The sequence below is a fragment of the Xiphophorus maculatus genome, chromosome 9 (assembly GCF_002775205.1).
Source record: "Xiphophorus maculatus strain JP 163 A chromosome 9, X_maculatus-5.0-male, whole genome shotgun sequence".
NCBI classification, from domain to species: Eukaryota; Metazoa; Chordata; class Actinopteri; order Cyprinodontiformes; family Poeciliidae; genus Xiphophorus; species Xiphophorus maculatus.
Genome location: NC_036451.1, coordinates 24,277,858 through 24,299,670, shown reverse-complemented (window position 1 = coordinate 24,299,670; position 21,813 = coordinate 24,277,858). Strand labels below are relative to the sequence as shown.

The 21,813-nt window shown below is 38.3% G+C and overlaps 2 protein-coding genes across 4 annotated transcripts in view; one reads left to right on the top strand and one right to left on the bottom strand.

Moving 5' to 3' along the window:
* shroom2 (shroom family member 2) overlaps positions 1–16,061 on the bottom strand; it is a 47,252-nt gene extending 31,191 nt beyond the window's left edge. For 2 of the 3 annotated variants that reach the window (XM_023339366.1, XM_023339367.1), the window contains exons 1-3: positions 15,755–16,061; positions 14,089–14,290; positions 1,115–1,263 (exon numbers count right to left, since the gene is read on the bottom strand). In XM_023339366.1, coding sequence (XP_023195134.1) covers positions 1,115–1,263; positions 14,089–14,286 — 347 coding nt within the window. In that variant the 5' untranslated portion in view covers positions 14,287–14,290; positions 15,755–16,061. The remainder of the gene's footprint in view (positions 1–1,114; positions 1,264–14,088; positions 14,291–15,754) is intronic. The other variant, XM_023339368.1, reaches the window with a different exon arrangement.
* Positions 16,062–17,267: 1,206 nt separating this feature from the next.
* syap1 (synapse associated protein 1) lies at positions 17,268–21,756 on the top strand. Its single transcript, XM_023339434.1, is given in 10 exon segments — positions 17,268–17,547; positions 17,678–17,796; positions 17,905–17,971; positions 19,166–19,239; positions 19,360–19,499; positions 19,620–19,684; positions 19,687–19,734; positions 20,766–20,818; positions 20,924–21,053; positions 21,149–21,756. Coding segments are annotated over 10 exon segments (999 nt in total). The 5' UTR covers positions 17,268–17,372; the 3' UTR covers positions 21,277–21,756.
* Positions 21,757–21,813: the final 57 nt, after the last annotated feature.

Sequence of the window (21,813 nt, the reverse complement as noted above, 5' to 3'; positions counted from 1 at the left end):
TGAAAGGTTAGTGATAGTCTTTAGAATCAAAAACTAGAATCTGACAGAATTGGCAGGTGAAACAATAAAAAAAACAAAACAAAAAAAAACCAAAACTGATATTGGCAAGAGACAGCAAGATCAGTGTATCTCAACTAAAAATGGTTTAGAAATACTTTCTAAGACTAAAATGTCATATTACAGACAATCTGGCAAATCTAAAAGCCTTCTTTAGTTAAATTTAGACCGTGTTTCTTAAAACAAAAAGGACCAGAGATGGAAATAGACAATACCTCATACTTGCTTCCAGATCCTACAAACAGCGTATCTCTTGAGACTAAAACAATAAGTGAGAATCCAAGCCTTGTCCTTGCAGAGACAAATGGTGAGTGAACTTCTTTGTACTAGCGAATCTGTTCAGAGATTACCCTATGATATGATAGAATGCAAAAAGAAATGCGGATGGCAATGACGGACAATGCCACCAGTGTTTCACACACACACACAAGGCCAATAGTAAGACGGCTGCTCTGTTGACAAATGATTCATCAGTTTAACCCACATAACAAACCTAAAGAATTACACAAGGATCAACACACTATAAGAAGTGTTTTCTAGTGACAATAGTGGCTTGCTATTCTGTATAGGTTTAGAATATTTCTGGGCAAAACAAGCGAGGCGTTTAGTTAAGGTACTGATGTCAGACAAAACTATACAAACCTGTATTGCCTGATCAAACAGAGCACAAAACCAACTGACAGGGTGTGCTGAACTTAAAAAGAAAAGAAAAAAAATCTCAGAGTCACATAATAAAATAACTTGCCCTTGTATGTCCCAACACCTGCCTGTGTGGGATCTAACATACATGATGTCACCCTCTCTTCCTTCTTTTACACTCTGCCACAAACCAGGAAGCAGAGTTAAGAGCAAGCCTGGCTAAACAGGAACATCCAGCTAACACGAGCTCTGTGAAGCGGATCCCAGAATGAACGGACTGAATTACAGACGCGCCGCTGCTGGGTTCAGGATCTCTGCTTCTCTGTCGCCTAGGTGTGTTTGGAGCTGTTGCCATGGTGAACTTTTATGCTTATTAGGTGGTGATGGCAGCAAATCCAGGAGGAGACTGAGCACCTACCTTTTCACTACTAGACTGAGGGTCTTGTGGGAGCCTTTGACAAGGCAGATTGCCTCCTGTCTGTAGCCACTCAGGGGAACCTCGTTGATGTTGACGAGCTCGTCTCCCACCTGGAGACCCACAGCTGCTGCCTTGCTGCCTTCCTCAACCTGGAACAAAAACATAAAAATGCACCTAAACATAAACCAACAACATTGGGACTCAATGATTTGAAATACATCAGTACAAAGTAAGAGAAATTGAGTATATGTGGGATGTAAGGGTGGGCGACACAAGTTTTATCACAATGTTTAGCGGTCCTATTGTGACAACAATAAAAGTTACAGTAGCTTTGTTTCTATTGACCAGATAATAGCGCAAACTGGAATTACGAAAATAAATTTGCTTCACAGAAACACGGTAATAAAAAAAAAAATCCCATGTTTTTCAATAAAATGTTTTGTTGCTAGGATAAGGTGGTTTTTCGGGTGCACAGAAACACATTTTTCGCATCACACAAGTCATGTGATCAACAACTGGATGTTATTACTGGCGGAAAAGAAAGACGACAACAGGAAGTGGTAGGAGAATGATGGCGTGTCATGTTTTTTTTAATGACTGTGTGAACAAACCTATTCACTTGTGATTTTAATTACGTTTAAATGTTATGGATGAACAGCAACGTCCTACAAAATATGCTGTTTCCCAAAATAAGCAGCAGGCGTGCGAGCTTCTAAGGACCAGAATCAAAGGCAGCAAAATGCTTCAAAAAGCTGCACTCCAAACCTGTGGAATAGTGAAAAAACAAACAGCGTCGTGTTTGTTTGAAGGCAGACACCTGAAATAACACAAGAGGATGTGCAGTGAAGAGAGCACAGCACACTGGACTCACAATTTCTGCTGCTGGAATATCTCAGAGGACACACTGACACAAAGGCTGGACAAACCGAGATAGAACATCTTAAAGCTGACGGCAGCTACAGCCTGGTATTTCTGAAGCGTCATAAGTACTGATCGTTAAGGTCATCGCTGTCCTCACACTGACGCAGAAAGTCTGATCTGAGACAAGGAAAAAAAACAACAACTGCTCAGCGTGGAAAGAAAGGCCATGAGACGTTGCCTGGCAGCTGGCACATTAGCACACAAAAAGCTCAGCTCTGCAGCTGATTATCAGTTTTTCTCTCAACCTGTAGCAGGGTGCTGTGACTCAACCAGAGAGGTATGTGTAGATTTACCAACTCTCATATCTTAGTAGGCCTTTACCCTCACTGCAAAAAAAAGAAGAACAAAAACCTCCAGCAGCCAAGATCAAACCATGGTTCTTTTCATTTTTTTATAAGGGAGCAGTAAGCGAGGTTGGACAAACGGTTTTCATGCTGGCTGGCAAGATTCCTGAGCTCGTCCTGATATGGTAGTGGATTTTGTGGAGAAACAGCCTGATACATTCACACAACTACAATGCTGAAAACGGATAAAAAACACCTGGGATTACTCAAGATGGAAAACTATTCCTGTTCAACAAAGCCGTGAGATACATTTCAGTGAAGCAGAGGACATAAAGTAAAGCTTCAGATATTAGTGAAGTGGCAAAGTAGGAAAGTTACTGAAAGAATAAATGTTTTCATAATTTATTTCTTTAGGGGGCCCCATCTGGTGATCCAAATCTGTCACTCAAAGCTCATCTATTTAGGTTTCATGAAAGTTTAGTCTAAAAATTACTATCTATGTGGAAAAGACAGGAAATATAACCATCACAAATGCATCTGTCCACATGTAAATGCCAACAACAATTAATTTTAGTCATTGTGAAAAACCATGTCTAGAAAAAGGTGTTTTTCTCACTTGGCCAAACTATAAGGTTGACTCATTTAGTAACAGAGAGCCTTTAGTTGTCTAAAAAGATAGCAATTATTTTACTTTCATTATTGGGCTCCATATCTCTTGTTTCCATTTTTGTTTTTTTACTAGTAAGTGACTTTCCAGAAAACCAATAGTGCAACTAGAGCTGCACTGACCGGCCAAATGGTGGCTGGTTTTCCCTTCAATCAGCTCTGATTCATCATTACCATGTTAAATGCTGAAAAATTCAATGCATTAATACTAAGATTTTGATTTAAACTGCTTCCTATTTTTCTGTGTGTGGTATAGTCCTGATAAAAACAAATCAATAGGACTGACCAAAAGTTTTTTTTACCTCCTGGATCATTCAGATTTTTGTAGCTACAAAGGACTGCAGCTTACAATAACAGAACAACTGACACATTTATGGTTAGGTTAGACACATACCTGTCAAGTTTTGGACTTGAGAATACGGGAAGTGTTGCCATCCGGTGCTACTGTTAGAGGAGGGAGGACTAATGTAACAGAGTATGGAGGGTATACTAACGCGAGAGCGGGGGGCACAAAACGGGATATTTACGAGAAAATAATGATAAGGGAGGATGGTGGGAAAGGGAGGCAAAAAAGAAAAAAAAAACTAGTTCCCCAGCCAAAACGGGAGACTTGACAAGTATGGTTAGACACAATATATAATGATAAGGAAAAAGCAAAAAAAAAAAAAAAGCAACATTATTTTGCTGCACTGTACAGAACTATACTTTGTGGCATAGCATTTCCAAAAACATTACAAGTATTCTTTGTGTCAGTATAGTAGATGGAGGTTGTGTTTAATACAACAGTGCAGACTAAGCAATGGGCACAATAAATATTAGTGTGAAGCTGACAGCCCTGATTTATGCTCAAGTCAAGATCATGCCATATCAACAGTGCAGTACCAAGAGTCTTCTATAAACTGTATTATGTGCACAAAAGATTCAGCAACATTCCCAGAGCGACTTGTTAATCTGTTCTTTTTACAGGAAGCATTACTCAATGGGAAGAAGACACTTTAAATAATAGCAGGAGCTTCTTCAAAGAAAACATGAAGCTCAAGTTCATTCAATGTTAAAACTGGAGAGTGTCTGCTTCTCTAAACAGTTTTCACTCCTCCTGACTCCCGACAGGCCTGAGCGTTAGGCCTTTCCCTTGTTGTTCGTCGTCCTCCAGGCTGTAATCAGTCCAAAAGCAGCTGTATCCTAAACCGTATCTTAAAAAAGGAGTTGCCTTGTGTCATGAAGGGAAGGATGTGGTGCCACTGAGGGTGAGGAATGTGTCATTTCTGCTGACAGATGTCCTGGGCAGCAAGCTGACGCGTCACTAAACTGACTGACATTATTGGTCATCACTTAAAAGCAACCTTTCAGACGTTTATATACACAAGTTCACAAGCATTGTGTATATAAAGCTGCAAGGCGAATATTAAGCTCTTTCAAGTGAGTTGTTACACTAACTTGACAATCCTAGCCAATAATTAAGTGTTGCATTTGCACGGCTATTTAAGTAAATCTGACCTCGCTTTTCAAAGTTGATCTTTGCTTGAAAGTAAGATTAAAGAATGATAATAGATAATCCGAATACAATGTTTTTTTTAAAAAAAAAAAGGAATAATACACAATACTTTGACTAAGTCCCATTTGATTCTTAAACATCCTGTTACCTGGGGTTGTGCGGGTGGGTGAAGGGAAAGAACTTTTCTAACATTTTTTTTAAAAGATTACAAATTTACTCACGAATGTACTGAAATAAAAGGGGGGAAAAATACACACACAAAAAAATCCCCAACAACAACAACAACAAAAAAACACTTTCTTGGTTGACATAAATCGCTATTGTAAATACTATTTTGGAGTCTTCTAAAAAACTTAAAGGTCAGTAAGACGCAAAAATAAAATGCATACCTATATTTTACATAAACTCTGATAAGAAAAAATATATACATAGTTAGAAACAAAATCACTGTTGTATTTGACACATCCAGACTAAGTCTGTTACGATAAATCAATTAATTGTTTAATAAACTAACAGGAGTTTGATGATTAATATTTTTTCAGAGGCATCATAATCCATTTTGTTTGTGGTTTGGTTGTGTGTGGTACTTATTTCCATCTTATTTGTTGCTTGTGGTTGTTGTGTTTGATTTTTAATATTTAAAATGTCTTCCAGTTCCAGTACCAAGTGTTCTTCACAAAATGAAAGTTTATTGGTCTTGCATTACTGGAATAATAATGCAATTGGTCTTGCATTATTGGTCTTGCCATTATCAATGCATTACTTCAAAGTAGTCTCAAAACAAAATAATCTTTTATAGTAATAATTACTGAGACAATTTATCGTCCAGGATAATTTGTTATCGTGACAGGCCTAATTTGGATGCATCATGTTGGTAGTGGATGTTCTTTGCTAACAACCATTAACTGTTTACATGGTGCATTCAGGTACACTATGTTGTATTCGAGTACAATGAGAAATCAGAGAAGAAAGGTTATGAGTGAGCTTCCTGAAGGAGTGTCCCATTTCTTAGAAGAATACCTTAACAACTACCCAAATGAGGTGGAGTGGAGGGTAGATGTAGAAGTAAATGAGATTTTCCTTTAAACATCCTACGGAAATACTTAGACAAACAAGTTTTAAGAAGGAAATGCTAAATACAAAGTCCTTTCTGTTCTCCTCTGCCCATTACTTATTTGAAGTAGCGTCTTAAACTCTCTCACAGACACCCACACTGGGTTGCAACAAAAAGGTTGGGAGCAATGAAACAATGCAGGCTGATAATTCTCTGTGGGTTCGTCACTAGAATGTCTTCTTACTGCGTATTACAAAATCACTTGATCCTTTGTTCATATAGAAACAAAGCTTATAATGACTTTGAAGTATTTCATAATCCAATCTAAGTGATGGAAAAACCAGTATCTGCGTTACTGTAAGCTCTCAGTGTTTCTTCTTAGAGTAAAGTGTAATTAAATAAATCAAACTTCCTGGTTCCAAGGAAAATGTCACTGTTTAAAATCCCAAATTTAAACAAGAACTATATCAATTACTTAGATTTAGATTTTGAGGTATAATCCGTCACCTATAAAACAACATGCAGTGGTTCATTGTTTCAATTCATTATGGCCTTCTATTTTAAATGAATTAATCAGATAAGATTCAACATTCAAACAAATAATCACTGAGACACACCACAGAGGATACAGGTGAAGTGATCAGAGCATGGTTTAATAACTCCACTATTACTCCATTATGAATCCATTAGTGGCTCAGCTGACAAGATCAAAGCTGAATGTAAAAAGCCCTACACTACATAGTTGTATGAATAATTAGACAGCAGTCCAGATGCACAAAATGCGTTGCAAAAGGATATTAACGAAGTGTTAATGAAGAAGGATTCTAACATATTTCATTATCAAACATCGGCAGAGACAATTTTGATCCAAGCTGTTATAAAAAATTATGGAATCTGGCTCATGCATTCGGTTGAAAAGGTGGAGCAGGAAAATATTTTTGTCTTTGGGCATAAAGACCTCAAAGACCAAAAGATCTCCATAAATACATTCTCACAACTCTGAGGTTAGCATTTGGTTTGTAAGTTCTGGAAAGAGCTGTTTAAACGAGATAAAAATGTTTCCTCTTCTCGTCTTCACATTTAACAGGGACTTGGGTTAGTCACAGTCAAACTCTGACACAAACAAATAAGTTTGGACCAATTGCCGCGCACACCTTCGCTCCGTTAATCTTTTCAGTATTCTGAGAAAACGCCTAAAAGTCTAGAAGACAATGTTTCAGGATGCATGTCTCAAATGTTACATTGAAGGACTTTTAGAAAAATGGAGATCCCAGTCTACTTGGTCGGTGTGTGTGTTTCTGTGAGCAAATTTTAATGCATGTTTGTTTTTATTGTAACTATTCCGCTGCTGTCATGCACAGGTTTCCCTTATAAAAAAGATCTTTGATGTCAAAGAGACTAAACTGGTTGTTCAATTTAAAAAATAAAATTCATTGAAGTCTTGAGATGAGCTTGTTAAGCTCATCTCAAGACTTGCATTTTTAATAATGAATGCAAAAGTCATTCTCTATCATCCAGCTGATTCTTTTAAAAAAATAATTTAAAAAGTGCAACTCTGGTAAGAAGCTTTACATATTAAAATAGGTAGCTGTTTTACATAGCTATAAAAAGATTCATATTTTGAAAGGTAAACATGACAGTGAACACTGGGGGGTGATTTGGTTCCAGTTCTACCAGGCATTAAAATCCATTTCTGCTTTTTGGCGTTTCCCTGCCTGAGATACGGCTCTGCTGAACCAGCTTCCAGCTCATGTGTGGTTCATAAAAATGTTTCCACACTAAAAGCTGCCTCTCACTCCAAGGCGTATAAAAGCAGCCAGGTTCATATTTGTGATTCTCTCATAGCTTCATGCACACTTTGCCATGGACATCAAGGTTTTTGATTTCCATCATTTATTTACGTGTCATATCAATTAAGCTCCAGAGCATCATACATTTCTTATGTTCGTGTTTCTTTTTTAAGTTTTGACAGTAATTGTATATTTTCTTCTTTAGAGGGGCGGTATTATGCATTTTCCAGGAACATAGCAACTTTAGTAACTTTTACCTTCAGTTATTATAAAAATACTGTATTAATCAAATATGACGTAAAAGAAATTTACTTTGTAATTTAACACCTTGAAATTGTCTCTTTAAAAACTTTTGCTCTCTTTCTGAAACTCCACCTTCAGAAAGTCATCACAACAGGGCCCTTTTATTAACCCTTTAACCTCTTTACTAATGTTGCACTGAGAAGTAGCTCATATGATGAGCTTAGCAGATGCTCAGTTCCACCAGGTGTTTGCTAATAGCTGCTGGCTAGTCTGAAGGAGCTGAGTAGTGGAGTCGTAGAGGAAGCTTGGAAACTGCAACACTGAAGAGGAACTACATCTCGTGGGTGGTACTGAGTGTTTTTATGGTTGCCATGATAAAAGAACTTCTCAAAAAAAATCTAAGTAACAGTACAGGTATGTTGCTGATGATAGAATAACATTATAACATGATGTAAAGCTCAAAAAAAGTTGACTTTACATAATACTGCCTATTTAATTTATAACATTCTGAGTTTGTTAGAATCAGTGTTGATTTGCCCAATTGGGCATCTTCTATGAGTTTCTAAGTTGGTCTGGGTTCTTCTTCTTTTTTTTTTTTTTTCTCCGAAGAGTTTTTGTGGCGCTAGTGGCTCGTACTTTTTCGACAGTAGGCAGACAAGAAGGAGGGTGAGGAGAAGGGGGAAGACATGAGGCAAAGGTCGTCAGGACCGGGAGTCGAACCCGCGACGTCCGCGTCGAGGACTAAGGCCTCCAAACGTGGGGCGTGCTAACCCCCTGCGCCACCACAGCACGCCCCGGTCTGGGTTCTTCTGACCCAGGATGAAGGGCTCAAAGAAGAGACACTCATTGTGACATCATCAGGTGTAAGTCACCCCACCAGAGAAGGTCAGAAAATGTGTTCGTACACAATCAAGGCTGAAAAACCCATTCAGGGAGAGACATTTTCAAAACAAAACTACAGTAGATATATTTCTACCAGGAAGCCGTTCTTGCTTAAGGTCACTAACATGAACTATATTCTACACAGACAAAAAGACAAGGAAGCTTTTGAAGTGTATAATATCTGTAAAAGGGATCATTTTCAAAGCGCATAGAGTTCTTCTGAACTAGCAGAACAAGAACATTCCCCTTTAATAAATACTTTGAACATCATCTGTGGAGTAAAAGAGTATTTTTCCCTCAATCTAAAGTCACGATGAACACTTTGTCTGGAATGTTTAAGAGTGAAAGGTGTGCATATGTCAGCATGAAAAGTGTAGTTTCTGACTAAATCAGCTTTCATGTTTTAGGAATGCACTTTACCTGAGCGCTAAATGTTTATTTCATATGACATTTTTGCAATATCGCCCACGTCTCCTGGTTAGCGTCCAGATTTTAGTGTAAACATGGTGAGTAAGGTCTGTTTGTGGTTATCTATCAATATTAACTTTTTTGTTTGTGTATCATTAAAATCACTTTGAAAGTTCAACTAAATCAAACTCAGAAAGCAGTTTATTGAACTTCATGCTAGTGTTTGCTAATCCAATTTTTGCTACCATTGCACTGTATCTGATAATGAATGAACCTGTTTACTTGAAGCAGTAATAATCAGTTTGTACAAGTCTCTCTTAACATACAGTACAAATCTACTTTATGTGGAAGTGCCTCCAGCAACACACACACACACACACACACACACACAAAAACAACAACTATCCATTTTGAATCTTATCTGAGCCATCAGCATGCATACTGTGCTCTCTAAATCCTCTTTTCTCTGGAGGCTAAGCAGGCCTGCGGCACTCAAAACTAGCCCACAATGTTGCCACACAAAAGTTTCAATAATTGGGAAAACCTGTTTACCTGGGGGTGACTTATCGCAGCGTGTAAGAACAGAGTTATTTCTGCAGTACGTCGTCTGGTACTGGTTCAGAACGAGCCAACGGTACTTTTTCCCTTATAAAGGCTGTTCCTCGCAGAGGGAACACATGTATGAGGTGCGTGCCCAGATGTCTTGTGTAAAACAGGATTATTTAGGTTTATTGAGACTAAGAACTTTAAGTCCACGAGGACCTTGAGCATAACCTGAGCTATGAGAGGAATCTGGAGAATTTTAATTAGATCCAGGATATTTTTTTAACCAATACGGTGAACCTGTCATCAGACTGTTGGACCTTTGTTATTACATTTCCCTGAAGCGAGCTGGAAAATATGCAAAGAAGTGGGAATGCAACAGACAGAAAAGTGGATTCAAGGGATGGCTTCTGTTCATAGGCTAAAATGCAGAGATGTTTGCAAACTTTATTTACTCAGTCTACCTGAATATAACACTTAGAATTACATAAAGCTGGAAAACATCATCCTCCAGCTTTTCTAGATCATCATAAATCAAAGAGGAAAAGCCTCAGACATTTTAAAACAAATTCATTTCATGACAGCATACTAAATCAAACTCATTTTAACTCTTATCTGAGAGACACTAAAAGAATGCATAGCGCCAACCTTCGCTTAATTCATCCCATCCTGTCATTCCGACAGGCTCCTGGCTGTCATTGATAATTCACAGAAAATCCAACAAAACTCCAAGATTCCTTTCCTGTTCCTGGTACCGCTAGCTATACTCCTCAGGCTGAACTTCAACCAAATGCTACAAATGCCAAAGCTCCAACAGAAAACTCAAAAAACAGTAACAGAGAGGAAGGTTGTGGTGTTAAAAAAAAACAAACTAAAAAAACGTGTGTGAAGTCTAGACATGACCGACTCTCTTCATGAATTTACTAAAAAATGATTCACATACTGCCAGTGAGGACTATGTGGGAAAAGGTATGAGGGACTTAAATTGTGCAATGGGACTCTAACACTATACACCACCTGGGACACACCATTCCAACTGTAAAACATGGTGTTGGTAGCATCCTACTGCAGGGATGAGTGTGTTCAGGAGGCAGAGTTAAGCTAGTCATAGTTTAAAGCTAAATACAGGACAATCCTGGAGAAAAATCTTTCAGAGGCCACAAAAACCAGAAACAATGACAATGTAAAAACCTTCCATGATTATTTGTGAAAAAATAAATACCGTTTGCTACAATTTCAACTTAATGCACTAATTTGTGACGTACTAAAACATTAAATTCCCACAAAATACACAGAATTTCATACCTGTAAATACCTGTAAATCCACTTTTTTCACTTCAGATACCAATACAGACATCTGTAGTGGCCAATACCGATACAATACAGAAAAACAGTGCTGTATTGACTTAAAATGTTTTTTGTTCATTTTTTTAAATACAGACATAAATGTATCGAATTACAAATTTATTTGGCAACTCTGCACCAGTGCAGCACATATAAATACGCCAATAGCTTCACTAATTTTAATCTGATCAGCCAGTGCAATTAGGTGTATAGCAGCCAATATAAAATAAATAATAAAGAAACTGTCAAAATAATCTGGAACAAACCTTCTTTCAAATGGTTCAGAAAGTAACTAGAAATCCTAAATAGTATGTAAAATAAATAAAGCGTAACATTATTCAGAGGAAAAAGCATACCCTGCCCTAACCCTAAACCTAAAAAGACTAAATAGACATGCATTAATGTATCTAACACATTGTTAGCGATACCCGATCTACAATTTTTTTTCAATATTGGGACCGATACAGATATTTATATCCGATTGGTGGTTCTCTACTTATACATCGAAGAAAGCAGAAAGGATGTGAATACTTTTACAAGAACTGCATCAGAACATGAAAAAAAAAAAAGAACCTTATCATCTGATGCAAAAAGGTTGACTTCTGTCAGCTCTTGGAGCTTAGCTGTATTGCTCAGAGACCAAACATGAACAATTACGTTGAGTCTGAATTCAACCACTAAGCTGCAGTCAATAATTGACCTCCACCTTTCACTGCTACCTGCCTCCACTTATACTTATAAACCTGCAAAAAGTTTAAAAAGTCTAAGCTTAAAAACACATTTAATCATGTTGCAAAAGACCAACACAAACCAGACTGCTAAAAACCTGAGTATACGTATGCTGGAGTCTTACTCATCTGTAATGAACTTTAGACCCCTTTGCAGCAATGCAGATATGACACACACACACACGCACACACCCGCACACACACAAAAAAAAAAAAACTCAAGAGAACCAGTAGCTCCTGACTAACAGTTGCTGGTATTTTTCTGTGTCAAATTAACAAGCAAGGTCTTTCGTAGTAAATCATTACACGCGCAGCAGAGAAGTGAGGCCACATGAGGTTTCAGAGGAAGTCTCCCTCTCAGCGGCGCTGCGCACATTCTGCAGCCAAACACAGCGATTTAACAAGGTGACGACATACAGCAGTGACAAACTGCAGCCTCGGCTTCGCTTTATGTTTATGAGGTTTTCTTCCACAAATCACACATGACAAGTGTCACCCAGGCCTACTCCAACAGAGACGTCCAAATACATGAATGAATGAAAAAGACAAGGTGAGATCACAATGTTCAGCTTTTAAATTCAAAAGTTCAAACATCAAGTTTCAAACCATGATTATTTCCCCCTTTGTGTTTTCTTTTTCATTACAAAAATGTCTGGACTTCTGCATAAGCAACCAATATGTTAGTTGATGAGGTGTGACCTACAGGTTACAGGCTGATATTACATTTCACTCCTACGGTTATAAACAACTTGTTCATGTCAGAGATCCCACTAGACAAGACAGAGAGTTCTGTGTTCACCATATTAAAATTAGTCATCCTCATCTCTGCCATGCACTTTCACATTTCAGTTCACTGTCCATGTGTGACACGGGGAAAACACTCTGCTTGTCGCATACAGTCAGCTACAAAGAAATCAGAACATTCAGAGTTTTGTAACAAAAGTGTCTTGCAAAAGCATTCCTATTCCTTTGGGATTTTATGTGATGGAGCAATACAAAGTAATACATAGCTAAAGTAGAAAAAAATTATAGTTTTCTACATTTTACAAATAGAAACTGTATAAAGACTACTGGAGTATTCAGTAGCTGGTCATAAAATCTGATTAGATTTTTTTTTACAATGGTGTCGTACAGATAACGAATACAACAAAATTCAAAGAAGAAGAAACATTTTTCCAACAAAGTTTTATTTCAATACAAAACACAGTGTTTATCAAATAGCAGAAACAAAATAACCTTAGAATAATGAAGCTTGTGCACAAGCAAGAAGTCTCACTCTAATGTAAACTCCAGCTGTCTGCGTTTTGTGCATTTTTCTTTAAAATATGTTTGTTCTCCATTGGGGAGGTTACCTACACTGGATAAACTATCCAGGAATTTTACTCAACTGCGGTTCAGTAACACAACAAAAAGTATTTCTATCTAGAAAAAAAACAAAACTCTAGTAAATATAACAAACAGTAAAGATCTAAGTAGTTACTACCCAGCTCTATTTTCAGTCTTTGGCAGTGTGTCTCTAAAAGATTTGTACAACTAGAGGACAAACCTTTAGCTCACTTTCTTTAAAACATAACTACTTTGGATAGAGGATGTTTAAACATTGATTTTCAAGCATTGCCACAGATTTTCAGACGTATTTATGCCTGGCTTTGACTAGGTCGACAACACCCAAAAATCCCAGAAGCAGTCTCAAACCCTTTGTAGCCTCTCACAGATTTCCTTCCACGCTTGTCCTGTTTTTAGCTCTGTCCACCTTCCCACCAAATCTGACCGGTTTCCCCATCACTGTTGAAGAAACCATCCTCCACAGCATAATGCTTCCACCACCATGTTTCTCGTGGAGATGGTGTGTTTGGGGTGAAGCCCAAACGTAGTTTTCCACAAGCTACTTTTATAAAACTGTGGCGTACCTATTACTTTAGACCAACATAATACAATATAATATAATGTTAGAGCAAGACCTAGAGAAACTCCAGTTAGTTTACAAATCCAGAACAAACTTAAACAGTACCATCTACTTACCAACCCAGAACAAGAATCAAAGATGGAGAACCAACATTTAACATTTAACCAACAATAATCCAGAGAAATCATTACTAGTTTATAAATTCTGACATTTTCAGCAACTGACATGTTGCTGAAAATGTGCTAGATAAATAAAATTACCTTACCTTACAAGATATAGCATTTTAAATAACAACCAAAAAGATTTCTGTCTCATTTACTTTAGGATGATCTTCCCCATATTCACTTTGTTCTCAGAATTGATACTTATATCAATTTACCAATAAGGTGACCTCTAAAGGCACTTGGCCGGACATTATTTTATTTAGTAGTATAAGAATACAGTGGACTGAAGACAAATTGACGTCACATTTTAAGCCCGCACGCCTCTTTCTCTCCACTTCATAACTATCCAGTACTTTGTGTTGGGCTTTCACATAAAATCCTAAAGAAACACATTGCAGTTTGGGGTTGCAGTGTGACAAAATTTCAAAAACATCTCATTGCAATTGGCTACTTTTGCAAAGTACCACAGATGACAGTAAGCTTTAACTTTCATTCGCTCTGAAATGTATAAGGCAGGGGGTGGGTGTGTGTGTTGTTGGGATTTACCTTTGTTATAAGCAGAGGCTCCCGATGCTCCAGCCCTCCTCTGAGCGTAAACCCCCACGGTGCGCCTCCCGACAGAAACACATGCACCGACCTCCAGCTCTCTGCATCTCTCGTCCTGTGATCCAGATCTGCAGATTTCTGCGACGCATGCCAAAAACTCTCTGCTTCCGGATAACGAGTGGCTCCCTCGGCATCCATTATACTGTTTACCAAAAAAAGAAAAAGGAAAAAAAGAACAAGAACACTGAAACATGTCCACTAAACAGACACAGATGACATAACTCAAAGCAGTTCTAGTACAAATACTACAAACTGATGTTTACCAAAGGAACAGGGTTTAAGAGGTTTATTTTCTGACCCAGCCTCCAGTTTCTGTTTACTGTTGTGCCTCAGCTTCAGTGTTGTGTTGATTAAAACCAGCTACAAATTTTGAAGCGTTTCACTCGACGTCAAGATGCTGACAGTAAAACACAAGAGTCGCCGCAATCATTTTAGATAAACCGATGAAAAATCTCAAGCATTGTGCCTTTAATTACCTATATAAATCACGCTTTCTTTATATACACATGTTGCACTTCCATCTTCTCCTCCATTATTTCCCAATTTGCAATGACTGCTTTAGGCAGGATTTTGTTTTTGTTATTCCTATGCCCACACAGTAAATGGATAAAAGCTGGGTTATGGAAAGTCTCTGTTATGGACAAAAATGCCATTTAACTGAAGTCTTCAAATAATATCAAAACATGTCATTATGTTCCAGTATGCTATACGGTTTTAATTCGGTTAGAAATCAAGTTGTGTACTGAACTGCATCTCAAGCAGAGGTTTCTTGGTGATTGTTTCCATAATGCAGCTGTAAACCCCTAACTGTGACAAACAATGGAAAACTGATGTCACTGTTGGGTTTTACAGTGAGTTTTTATGGCAAAGTGGGCATTAAAAACTGACAGGGAAATACATTTGTTAACTTCTGACAACAATTGTAACAACTTAGTCATATAAAATAGAATGTCACTTTATTGGGCCGTCAGTTTAAAAGATAAACTCATTTGCATTGTAGTCATAGGATCCTAAAAACAACAGTAAAAATGACCCCTTGGAATAATTAAAGGTAACTACAAAGTCCTACATTACAATTGTTTTAAGCAAAAATACTGTTAACAAATTCAAGATAGATCAATTTTAAAAAAATACAGATAATTGAGCATAGCTGAGTATTTTTTATTTACATTAAGTTATAGAGCTATTAATCTGAAAAGAGCACGAATACACAAATTAAATAGTAACTTCCCTGGTTGAGGGGGGATGATTATTTTTTGTTATTTTTACGTATAAAACGCAGTTGTGCAGGACGGATGTAAGTGTGTAGCAGTAAGTACAGAGCTGCTGTCATAGTCCAGACGCTCTGAATTAAACTTAATGCTCTTACATGAGAGAGAATTAAACACATTATCACTGTCGTCGACCGACAATGAAAAAAACCAAAAAAAAAAAAAAAACACGCTCGGCTAGACGAATAAATAAAGTTACACCGACCTACTTGTTTACCAAAGAAAGCCTTATAGAAAAAAAGTACAAGCTCTGCCAAAAGGTAAACTTCCCTTTTCGCAAGTTGTGTTTTCAAAAAATATTATTCCCAAACTCCCAGCGATACGACTGGACTTACCTGGGAATTCAACTTATGGATAAACCGGGGCGAACAGGAGAGCTTCGTCGGGCGGCAGGCAGCTATATCCCAGCTTTACCTCCTTACACATACTTCATCTTCTCCAACAGTTTATGCGACCAAACGACCTCCTCTGTCTTCTTAATTAGACGCCGGGCGGTACTTCCAGTCGAGAATGTGTCCAGTTCGGACCGCGACCGCTCAGTCCGTCCTCTGCTTCATACACACAGTCCCACAAAGAAACGCTGACACACTTCTGAGAGTTTAAATGAGCTAAGCTAAACCTAGCTCCCATGCACGGACAACAGGGATAACCGGTGTGGCACGAGCGGCACACGCGTGCCATCTACCGTTAGTTAGTTAGTTAACAGCAGCCATTGGACAACTACAGGTGGACCTCTGGCCAGGATTGGGATGAGACACCCCCTACTGGACATCTGACGCAACAACACAAACCACTGACTATCAATGGGATTCTATTCTATTCTATTCAGAAATTATTACAAACACTATCTTTAGGCATTAAAAGATGTCCATTTTCATCGACAACAAGCATTTAGACTTTAAAATGTATCGTTTAAAAATTAATTAGCTATAAGACATGAGAATCTAACAAAAGAAGATAAATCTACAAAGCAAAGCTGAAAAGTTGCATATAATAACATGTAATGGCTAAATGGGAAATAGTAGAAATAAAGAACATAACTAACGAGAACATTTCTGAAGAAATTTAAAAGGGGAAATGTCCAGGATTGCCTTGTGCCAAAGATCCCGTCTCTCACATGGACACAAGATAATGCAAAGCGAGAGTTAATCTATTAAATGCACTGAAGATGAATAAACTAAAAACATATTTTATTGTCTTTGTGAGCTTGCTACCTTGTTATGATTGTTTTAATATATTTTTCATTAAATTAAATATAATTCTTTGGAAGTTTTTAATATAGATCTTTGTGTATTTTTTGTCCAAGTTGACCTAAAAAGTGAACTATGAAAATGTGGGCCGATTGATATCTGATATTTATTACATTAACATTTCTGTGGCAGGCCCCAATACATAGTCTTGAACATGAAAAAGAACTGTATAGTCTTATAAAAAAAAAAAAAAGAAGAAAAAAAAACTAAGAAAAAGTCAATTTCATGGATGCTTTAAGATTATTTTTTGTATTATTTTATTGTAACCGGGTTAGTTAAAAGAATACCCCACAGTTTGTTGTTGTTGGGTAGAAAACAAGATGAAGAAGAAGTAGCAGGAGGAGATTGCTTAATTCCCCCCCCCCCCCCCCCCCCCCCCCCCCCCCATCCACCTGTGGGGGTATCACCCTGAGCAGATAGCCATGTTGAAATCCACCACAGTGTGTACGGTTGCCAATTTAAGTATTTTGGTTTTAGTCCACAAAGAGGGGAAAACCAATGCTTTGGAGGCAGGCTAATAACTGACTTATAAAAGCAGAATTATATATCACAACGGCCTGCCACACAGGTAACGTTCCCACCCGTTTCACGGAAATAGGTTCGCGTCCAGACGCAGCCAGCTTCCAATAGGGGAACTAAAAGAGTCACAACAAGCTTATCTCAGAGGGAGTTTATCGTTGTTATTAATCTTCAGTTTAAAGATATGCTAAAGAACTGGGAAAACGAGACTGACCAAGTTAAAGGAAAACGGCAGCGTGTTGTTGGTGAAAAGAGGAGGGACGACAACCCGATGGAATATGACGTAGAAAAACAAACAAATGTTGCCGAAAAAGACACGGAACTGTCCCAGCTGCTTCAAGAAACTCACAGTTTAAGTGGTAAATTGGCTCACAGTAGCACAGGGTGGGCCTTTACATTCTGCTCTCAGGTTCTTTTATGAGCTCGTTTGTTTTTCCTGTAGGCTACTAATAAGCTGGAATACGTTTGACCTTTTTCCCCCCCTTGCAGGCTCCATATTTAACTTTGCCAGCAAAGCTTGCAAGAAACTGACGGAGTCTGTTGCAGAAACGGCACACAGCCTCAGGGAAAGCGTGGAGGCGGGCAAACTAAACGAGTTTGTAGACAAGGTGAGAGCTCGTCGTGTGTCCTTTGATTTTTGTTTGTTTGCTGTTGTTTTTTTTTTTTTTTTTGTAATAATTGGAGGAATAACCTGCGATTTATCTCCCTGCCCGCAGACCATCCTGGGTGATTTTCAGAAAGAGCAGGACAAGTTTGTTCTTGGGAGACAAGCTAAAAACATTGGTGAGTAGCCACTTTTATCCAACAGTGGTTAGATATGATGAAATGTGTGAAGCTACATGCTAATGTAGGGTTGGACCGTATGACTGAAAAACTTATCACGATATAAGCGTTTCATACAAGTCGATATTGATGATTATTTATTTATTAAATTATTATTTAAATATCTTAATTACAACCAAACTGGTGGTGTAACCTTTCCTGTTTTAGCCACAGTTTTCATGCCAAGCCGTGGGGTTTTTTTTGTGTTTAAGCAGCTATGAGGCATGATGGCAAAACCTTAAGCTGCTGCTTCAAGTTACTCAACAGGTTGTTGCCAGGTACCCAAAACTGGTTACCTAGCAGGTTGTTGCTTGGTAACTAAAGAGTGAGTGAGTTGATGCCACCAGCCTTGCTTAGCTCCCTCTTTTTTCATATGAAATCTGATAAAAGTAACTGTAGCAATGAAAGTATAAAGCAACAAAAAACTAGTAACATTAGTATCCATTTACTTACCGTCCTATTTTGTCTTTCTCTGGCATCTTCATCTTCATACTGCCAGATGGTCTGGAACAATCTTCGGTATTTTTCTGCCGTATTTCTCCACGAAGCTGAAGTTCGTTTCCGATTCCAGCTTCCGATTCGGGAAATTCCACCTAATTTTCCACTACCTTCCGCATCTTTAATCGACTCTTGTTTAAAAACTACAACACCTAGACTCTTCAAACCTGGACTGGATTACTCCGCTCTAATAGAAGAATATTTAGAAACATTTTTTGCGATTTGTGGGACTTTTATGATTTGTGAAACTTCAATAAAGGTTGATTTTACCACTTTTTTTGCGTCTGGATCATACTAGAACTGCTCCAGCTCCAATACTACACCACCTAGACACTTCAAACAAATTCAAATAATGACAACATGAAATAAAGTCTGCCAGAGCCACAAAAGCTTACAAACAATAACACTGGTCCAAGGTCACCTCTCTCCATGCTCCATTCGTTTGAAGATATTTGAATATATTTCTAAACTTCATTCCCTAATGAAAAATTGGTGTTTTTCAAAAATTTTAACTCCATCAATAAAAGACGGACTTACGTTTCACACGTCTTCACTGGAGTTGCTAATAAATATGGCCGTTATTGTGGCGTTTTTATTAAAAACGGCAGCTCATAGAGCCTGTATTCACCGTCGAAATAACAGAGGTATTGTTTGTAGGCGTGCCTGTGCCACCGTGGGTCGGCTATGACGAAGAGGATGTCATACAAGAGCAAATCTTAGCTCTCTCAGCTGTCAGTACCGTCATAAAACTTCAACAGTATATCGTTGTGATAAAAAAAAAAACAACAACAAAATAAAACAAACGAAAAAAAAGAACTGTAACCCTGTTGTGTGATTTCAACGGACGGCAGGACAAAAGGAATTTTTTACGAAACCCTCCCGCTGGCGTGCAGTTTCACTACGACTTTGAGCAAACGCATCCCGTCGCCTTGGCGATGCTGGAGGAAGACGAGCTCCTCAGGAAGATGCGCTTCCATCTGGTCCCCAAAGAGTGAGAATGCTTCACCGGTGGCTTCCTGTTCAATATTTGGAGTGTTTTATTTCAAAGAAGAAAAACAAAACATACGTGAATGGAGTATGTTTGCTTTTCTCAATATTTTCTTGGGTTTAGGATGAAGGAGGAAGACTTCTGGAGGAATTACTTCTATTGAGTGTCTTTGATTAAACAATCGGCTCAGCTCTGACGGCACAGCAGGACTCAGAATGCCTGGATTCTGATCAGACAGGTACAATCTGCCGTCATGTACAGCTCTTATTTTGTTTTTTAGTTTGACTGGTTAACATGTTTACCTTTTAGAACAGTGTCCAGTATGATACGCACATTCCTTAGACTAGAATGTAAATTTTTTTACATTAAGACAAGCGATTTGAGTTGTTCATTTCTAACAAATAAAATATCTGAAAAGTATGCCGTGCATCATCATAATCACATAATCACCCAAATCTCACCAAATCCGAGTAAAAGCGAAAGCAACCTTTGACAGAGGTGTTCAAAGTGTGGCCCTGGGGGGCCACTTGCGGCCCCCTGGACTAATTTTTATGAGACCCACGATTGCAATTCAAGTTGCTGATGCAGGAGGATACTTTTTATTTTCAGTCAAAGTGAACTCGTTACAACTATCAAGTCTTACAATGGAAAATGTTGACAACACAAAGTATTCAATATAACCACGTTCTGAACTCTTTGAATCTACAATAATTCACACGTCCCCTTCCAACAAAAAATGGGACTACTTTACCTGTTTAATGTAGTCTCGTTTAGTTTATTAAGTTGGTAAAACAAAAATCACAATATTTTTTTATTTTTCCTTTTTTATTGTTTGTTTTTTTTCTTTTTTGCCCCCCAAATCATTTTGACTTGACGATTTTGGCCCATGTGACAAAACGTTTGGACACCCCTGTCTTATGACGCATACCTCGACAAATAAAATTTCCTGTTCTCCCATTTACTTACTTAAGGTCTAAACACTTCAAACACATGGATATACTTTGATCTTGCAGATCTGGGTGTCTGTTAATTGTCTTTCCTAGCCGCTGAAAGGCTTTCCTCCTTTATTGCGTTTTCCTCGATCAATGGAGAAAAGCACAACCACTTCATAACGGTCCCACTGGAGCGATGCGTTCAGGGTGATGTGCAGCTAAGCTTCCCATCTGGAAAGTGATACTTTAGGTCTCATCTGGCCAGAACACCTTCTCCTACATGTTTTGTATTTTGAAAAAGCAAAAACACTCACAGTTTGATGTCGCATTTCTCCAGATGCAGTTAAACATCCGTGCTCCCCAGCTGCCCAGAAACCCACACAGACTGAGGTAATTCATAAAATTTTTTTCAAAGCACGAACACAGCCGAGGCTTTTCTTTGGAAATAACTATACGAAATACAACTTATCCCACATTTTGTTTGTGCCGGCGAAGGTCGAAGGGAAGATCTCCACCTGGCTGCCCGTGTCTGAGTTTGTGATTAATGCTTTAAAGTCGTCCACGATTAATGAGGAGGAGCTGCGCAAACGTCCGGTTTTAGGCAAAACAGAACCGAAAAAACACGGTAAATCTTTGGGTTGAACCGGAGCATGAAACATTTCTAGATGTTTTGGTTTAGAATTCAGTCATTTTACTGCTTATTTTTTCTTTTTTGTTCAGAGGTCATTCCTGAGTGGGAGAGAGAGCTGCAGGAGGAGCTGGAGGAGTACGACGTGTTGGCCGATACCGAGATCCACGATGAAGCCTGGGACAGAGAGATCGAAGAGCTGCTTAACGAGGAACTGTGATAACGGCCTCACCAGCATCACCATAACGACGATCACATTAGTTGTCCTCTAAGAAGTCTAGAATTACCGTCTAACATCCTTTGTAAGGCCGTGATGCGACTATCAGAAAGTCCTGACCTGGTTTGGACAGTGAAGCTCAGGAAGTTGTTGCCGTTTCAGTTTCCTTCTTTCAACCCGAACCTGAAACCGTTTGTATTCTGATGGAGTCGCTGTGACTAATGCTGGAGACACGCTGTGAGGCGTTTTACCCAGAATTCCTTAGCTGGGCAAAAGTCGAGTAAGGACGAGTCAGCAGAATAAGCAGTATTTCAAAAGAGCTTATTTTTTATAAGCAATAATATTACTTGTTATTAATTTGGTGTTAAGAGATGAGCGTTGTTTTCTGGCAACGAACCGCCACGAAGAATAAAGATTTTTACTTTTGTGCTGAATGTCTGTTTTATAATGTATTTACCACCAATGACAAAAAACGTAACTTTTCTGCAAAATTCACCAACTGCACAATTCTTAAGTAGTGTAAGATAAGCAGTATTTCAA